The sequence below is a fragment of the Littorina saxatilis genome, linkage group LG7, assembly GCF_037325665.1.
Source record: "Littorina saxatilis isolate snail1 linkage group LG7, US_GU_Lsax_2.0, whole genome shotgun sequence".
Classification (NCBI taxonomy): Eukaryota; Metazoa; Mollusca; class Gastropoda; order Littorinimorpha; family Littorinidae; genus Littorina; species Littorina saxatilis.
This window is the reverse complement of record NC_090251.1, coordinates 6041105-6048225: the sequence shown is the minus strand read 5'-3', so window position 1 is coordinate 6048225 and position 7121 is coordinate 6041105. Positions and strand designations below refer to the sequence as shown.

General features: G+C 42.4%; 1 protein-coding gene across 1 annotated transcript in view; it reads left to right on the top strand.

Annotated features, from left to right (window-relative positions):
• Nucleotides 1-358: 358 nt before the first annotated feature.
• Nucleotides 359-7121, top strand: part of LOC138970537 (atrial natriuretic peptide receptor 1-like) — a 41374-nt gene continuing 34611 nt past the window's right edge. Inside the window, exons 1-4 of the mRNA XM_070343005.1 lie at nt 359-491; nt 1321-1539; nt 1964-2178; nt 3910-4014. Of these exons, the coding sequence (XP_070199106.1) occupies nt 359-491; nt 1321-1539; nt 1964-2178; nt 3910-4014 (672 nt within the window). The remainder of the gene's footprint in view (nt 492-1320; nt 1540-1963; nt 2179-3909; nt 4015-7121) is intronic.

Here is a 7121-nt window from a genome sequence, read left to right as displayed (position 1 = left end):
ATTTATGTATTAATCTCTTGTTGTTGTTCTTGCTTTTATTGTTGTTGTTGTTGTTGTTGTTGTTGTTGTTGTTGTTGTTGTTGTTGTTGTTGTTGCTGTTCTCACGTTTCTTGTTGTTCTTGCTTGTGTAATAGTCGACTAATGTTGGTAGTAGTAGTAGTAGCAGTAGTAGTAGTAGTAGTAGTAGTAGTAGTCGTTATAGAGAGCGAATGTGTATGCATGTGTGTGTGTGTGTGTGTGTATTTTTCCTGTCCTAGTCAGTGTCGTCCGGTTTGTTTCAAGATGAAACAAGCCAATAAATACCAGCATACTTTGCATGATTTCAGAATGGTTTTGCCGTCTGTGTGTGTTTCTAGCCATGAGCCCAGTAGCGGACCTGGCTTCCTATTTCAACATCCCTGTGTTCGGCTGGGTGTCCAATGAACACGCTCTGGACAACAAGTCAAGGTTCACAACTCTCGTCAGAACTCTACCGCCGCTCTCCGGCCTAGGTACAGTTACCCCCCTTGCTTCCCAGATGGACATTTTACTTAGCATGTTTTGTGGTGCGGAATTTTGACTATATTTTCAACCTAATTTGATGATGCACGCACTTGCAGGAGACTGGTTCCACATAATTTCCCTTCCTTTCCATTCTCTTCCCTTCCCTTACCTTCCCTTACCTTACCTTACCTTACCTTACCTTACAGGTGAGATGTTGCTGGGAGTGTGTCGTGAGATGGGGTGGCACCTGGTATTCATCATCTTCACAGCGGGCCCTTCCCTTTCCTTCCATTCCCTTCCCTTCCCTTCCCTTCCCTTCCCTTCCCTTACCTTACCTTACCTTACCTTACCTTACCTTACCTTACCTTACCTTCCCTTACCTTACCTTACCTTACCTTACCTTACCTTACTGTTCCGTTCCCTTCCCCTTCCCTTCCCTTCCCTTCCCTTCCCTTCCCTTACCTTACCTTAGCTTACCTTACCTTACCTTACCTTACCTTACCTTACCTTACCTTACTTTACTTTACCTTACCTTACCTTACAGGTAAGATGTTGCTGGGAGTGTGCCGTGAGATGGGGTGGCACCTGGTGTCCATCATCTCCACAGCGGGCCCTTCCCTTTCCTTCCATTCCATTCCCTTCCCTTCCCTTCCCTTACCTTACCTTACCTTACCTTACCTTACCTTACCTTAATCTTAACCTTACCTTACCTTACAGGTGAGATGTTGCTGGGAGTGTGTCGTGAGATGGGGTGGCACCTGGTTTCCAACATCTCCACAGCGGGCCCGTACCTTACCTTACCTTACCTTACCTTACCTTACCTTACCTTACTTACAGGTGAGATGTTGCTGGGAGTGTGTCGTGAGATGGGTTGGCACCTGGTGTCCATCATCTCCACAGAGGGTCCACTGAGCCAGGCCGTGGCGGACTTCTTCAAGGAGAAGCTGGAGAACAACCCGGAGTTCTTTCTCGTCCGGCACTTCCGCAACGTTAACATCTCCCTGTCCACAACCAACGTCAGGACGATGATGAGGCTTCTCAAGAAACAGTCGAGAAGTCAGTTGTGTTGTCTGAGGGAGGGGATGGGGGGGGGGGGGGGGGGGGTGTGGGGAGCTCGGTGCTCCGCTCTTATGTCACGTTGGAAAGTGTGCCTCTATGAAGGCAAGAGTTTTCACTCTTTCACAACAAATACACACTCGACAGAGTTAGTTCCGAACCTAGTTTATGTTCCTCTACAGTCATCTCTAGAACACGATGGTTTCTGTTTCTTCGCAGTCATATAGAACACGATGGTTTCTGTTCCTTTGCAGTTATCCTTAGCACACGATGGTTTCTGTTCCATATAGAACACGATGGTTTCTGTTCCTTTGCAGTTATCCTTAGAACACGATGGTTTCTGTTCGTTTGCAGTCATGTAGAACACGATAGTTTCTGTTACTTCGCAGTCATCTAGAACACGATGGTTTATATTTCTTTGCAGTCATCTTCCTGATCATCCCAGACGACTTACTGCGCGAGTACATGCTGGCTGCGCATGACGAGGGGATGACGTCGGGCGACTTCCAGTTCCTGTTCTCGCGGCAAACACTAGCCTCTCAGGGTTTTATCAACGTCTTGCAGAGCGAGTCCATGTGGAGAAATGACGAGGACGGGAGAAACGAAGACGCGCTGCAGGCTTACAAAAACGTGCTCTATGTATGTACGCTGTATTTCACTGGGATTCTTCAAGGTCTTTTTGTGTTCGCTCACATTTGTTTGTGTATTGCCTCAGTAGTCAATGTTGAAAGAGAGAGAGAGAGAGGTAGGGGGAGGGGGGAGAGAGAGAGGGGGAGAGAGAGAGAGAGAGGTAGAGGGAGAGAGAGAGGGAGGGAGAGAGAGCGAGAGAGAGAGAGAGAGGGGGAGAGAGAGAGAGAGAGAGGGAAGAGAGAGGGAGAGAGAGAGAGGGAGAGAGAGAGGGAAGAGAGAGGGAGAGAGAGAGAGAGAGAGAGATCACCAAGAATCATTTACCTGATAAGGGAGACAACCACTATATAGGTACTGCCTTTTGACTTGCAGCCAGTCAATTGCCTCCCCTGAATAGCATTTCCTCTTTTTACATTTAGTCAAGTTTTAACTCAAATGTTTTAACATAGAGGGGGAATCGAGACGAGGGTCGTGGTGTGTGTGTGTGTGTGTGTGTGTGTGTGTGTGTGTGTGTGTGTGTGTGTGTGTGTGTGTGTGTGTGTGTGTGTGTGTAGAGCGATTCAGAGTAGACTACTGGACCGATCTTTATGAAATTTTACATGAGAGTTCCTGGGTATGATATCCCCAGACGTTTTTTTCATTTTTTGGATTAATGTCTTTGATGACGTCATATCCGGCTTTTTGTAAAGGTTGAGGCGGCACTGTCACACCCTCATTTGTCACTAAAAATTGATTGAAATTTTGGCCAAGCAATCTTCGACAAAGGCCGGACTTCGGTATTGCATTTCAGCTTGGAGGCTTACAAATTAATTAATGACTTTGGTCATTAAAAATCTGAAAATTGTAATTAAAATTATTTGTTTATAAAACGATCCAAAATTACGTTCATCTTATTCTTCATCATTTTCTGATTCCAAAAACAAATAAATATGTTATATTCGGATTAAAAACAAGCTCTGAAAATTAAAAATATAAAAATTATGATTAAAATTAAATTTCCGAAATCGATTTAAAAACGATTTCATCTTATTCCTTGTCGGTTCCTGATTGCAAAGACATATATATATGATATGTTTAGATTAAAAACACGCTCAGAAAGTTAAAACGAAGAGAGGCACAGAAAAGCGTGCTATGCAGCACAGCGCAACCACTACCGCGCTAAACAGGCTCGTCGATTTCACTGCCATTTTTTACGAGCGGCGGACTACGGTCATGGTGAAAAAATGCAGTGCGTTCAGTTTCATTCTGTGAGTTCCACAGCTTGACTAAATGTAGTAATTTCGACTTACGCGACTTGGTTTTTGTGTGTGTGTGTGTGTGTGTGCGTGTGGTTATCTTATTAATATATCAACAAAAAAATCTTTATTTATTAATTTTTCAATTATCTATTTATTTATGTATGTATTTTTGTGTGTGCTGGTTATTTTTGCTCGTTTCGTATAATTTGTATTCAACTCTTTTGTTTTAAATCAAAAACGTGTCCGGCTCCCTAGGTGTGTACACCCCCTTTTTAAAACCTCCATACATCCCAGAAAATCAGGTCTTAACAAGGAGGGAGTCTTAACAAGGAGGGAGTCTTAACATGGAGGGAGTCTTAACAAGGAGGTAAATTTACACAGGTTGTGAACAAAACATCTGAAAAAGTAAGGTTTTAAAACAGAGGAAGTCTTACATTGGGGGGTCTTAAATGGGGGGGGTTCTAGAGTATTATAATGCCAGTGTCACTGTTGCACTGTGTTGCAGTTCACGTATTCCTTCATTCTGGAATGGACACTGGATCACTCGGAGGCATACAACGCATCACAGCGCTTGTTCTCAAACACCTCTCTGCTGTCTCAGGATTACGAGGTAGGCTGTCACCTTAACGTGTATGAGGGTTGAATGAAAAGCTTGTAGCCCCGTATCATCAGTAAATTCATCAGTTGACCCTGAAGCATACGAGGGTTACATGATAAGTTTGTGGCTTCGCACCACCAGTTACTGTATTGGTTTGTCCCTAAAGCATGCGAGGGTTCAATGATAGTTTGTTGTCTGGCACCCCAGTAGGCCTAAGTGTAAACCATACGAGGGTTAAATAACAGGTTTGTGCCCCCTCACCACCAGTAGCTGTTACTGTATCGGTTTGTCCCTAAAGCATGCGAGGGTTCAATGATAGTTTGTTGTCTGGCACCCCAGTAAGTGTAAAGTATACGAGGGTTAAATGGCAGGTTTGTGCCCCCTCACCACCAGTTATTGTATCAGTTTGTCCCCAAAGCATGCGAGGGTTCAATGAAAGTCTGTTGTCTGGCACCCCAGTAAATGTAAAACATACGAGGGTTGAATAAACTGTCTAATGCCCTGCATCACCAGTTTAATGGTTGTATTATGCAATAAAGCATAGGAGGGTTAAATGAAAAGTTTGTGGTCCGGCACCATCATTTAATGCATTGGTTGACCCGGAGGAATATGAGGGTTGGATGAAAGTTCTGTGGCACCGCATCACCAGTAAAAGTCCCTGAAAGTTTCAATCATTTCAGCGGTGTTTAACCCATCAAGTTAACTGATTAAGATATAAAAACTGATATATCAAAATGATTAAGAAGTCAGGGATTTTTGCATTCACTTCTATGAAGTTTGTTTTGTCTCAATATATTGAAATAATTGCAAGTTAAAATATTTTACCGAATTTGGGGAACAATTCTTTCAATCATTTTATTAAAAACAATGAATACACGAACATTCGAAAATGCTTATTTTTAAGATAACATGAAAAATATGTTATTGCGCGGTTAATCTGTTGGCAATATAGTTTGAACATGCTATAAATCAAATTAAAAATGTGATGTTTGGTTTCGCATGTACAGTTGTCAGAAGCAAAGGTATTATTAAAACATCATTCTGTCTAAGGTAAGGTAAAAGAAGGTAAGGTCAGGTCAGGTCAGGTAAGAAAAGGGAAGGGAAGGCAAGGTTATTTCGTATGGGATTTACTGCTTGGAAATTTGGGTTGCTTTTTCCCTTGAGAAACGCGCTGCCACACACAACTGATTTACCTTTGTTTATTGCATCCAGTCAGTATTTGACTAAATGACCTCTTGCAGGTTGGGAATCTAGAAGGAGGTGTGTGTGTGTGTGTGTGTGTGTGTGTGTGTGTGTGCGCACGCTTGTGTGTGTGAGTGTGTGTGTGTGTGTGTGTGTATGTGTGCATGTGTGTGTGCACGCGCGCGTGTGTGTGTGTGTGCGCGCGCTTGTGTTTGTGTGTGTGTGTGTGTGTGTGTGTGTGTGTGTGTGTGTGTGTGTGTAGAGCGATTCACAGAAAATAAACGGACATATATTTATGACACTTAACAAGTCATTTCTTACAATGGTATTATCAGACGTTCTTAGTTGTTATCATTTTGTGAAAGAAAGAAAAAGTTTGATTATGTAATATCAGACTTTAAAAAAAGTTGAGGCAGCACTTTGGCGATCGATTTTTTCACAATGAGTTTTTGTTTCAGCTTCAAAGCTTAAATGTTTTGATATATTCTTTCTTCTTCTTCTGAGTTCATGGTGTGAAATTCGTGTTATTTGCACGAGTTGGTTTTTACGTTTTTACCCCGCCATTTAAGCAGCCATACGCCGCTTTCGGTGGAAGCATATGTTGGGTATTTTCGTTTTCTTGTAACCCACCGAACTCTGACATGATTTTACGGGATATTTTTCGTACACGCTTGGCCCTGCGCTTGCTTGTACACGCGAAGGGGGATACGGCACTAGCAGGGCTCAGCACATAAGTTGACCTTGGAGATGGGAAAAATCTCTATCTTTAGCCCACTAGGCTATCTTTAGCCCACATTGCACCCGTCGACATTGATGATACATGTTGCTCAATACAATTCAAATTTCAGTCACAGACACGAACAGGATTTCGGTGTATTCTTTAACATTTTCTAAATCCAAAAATTATAGATATGTCATGTTTGTTTTATAAATCTACTCAAAAATAAAGATAAACTGTTTTCTTTAAGTTAGATTCTCTTGATTTGTTGTACTGGGCGGCAGGCTTCAGGCCAGGAGAGGGAGGACTTGGTGGACAAAAATCAAGTTTGTCCAGTTTAATTTTCTAGGACGACAGATTGACTAAATGTTTTTCTATCGCTGAACGCCATTTTTTTTCTTTCCCCAATGCAAAAGCGTGCTCGTGTTTTCCAAGCTCTGGCACTGGTATCGTGCGCACACGCACAGACGGGGGTATTTGTTAATGTATACATGTAATTGTAAATCATTCACTGAAATAAGTTTAAATTGATTTCTAAGCTAGCAGTACATTTTTACCTTTCTTTCTTTATTTGGTGTTTAACGTCGTTTTCAACCATTCAAGGTTATATCGCGACGGAATTTTTACCTAACCGTATTGTTTTCTTCTATAAAATTCAACAGACGGCAGTGTCTGAATTTGGTCCAAGAAAGGAATATGCAATCGAATTACTTGATGGTAACAAAAGAGATAAATAAAAACAGAATTGTAAGCAAACGAAATCATTGTTATAAATGTTTTTTCATCATAATGTCAATGATATGACTGTTTGATTCTTGATGCTAGAAAAAGGCGCTGTTTGAGCTGTAAGTCACCCTAAGTGCCATTCATGAAACACAGATACGATCCGCTGAAGTCACGTGACGGCTGTAAACTTAACGGATCCCCCTCTGGCCGCTAAACTCTCTAGCGGCGTGATACTGCCGTTATTTTACTGATGTTTGGATTTCCGCATGGTCTTATGCAATGGGGCGCCTCGCTGACCGTGGGTCTCTCGGCTAATAGGGAAGTGTCAAGTGGCGGTGGTTTCCTTTGTTAAAGGTGTATGAGCGCATACCTGCAGAGCACGAAGCGAGGTAACAACCTTGATAACTAATGACGTTCTACCTTGGTGATGTTAATAGCAGTTGAAATCGTGATTTTGAGCTCTTTAGCTAAAACGGTGATAGCAGCCGACACC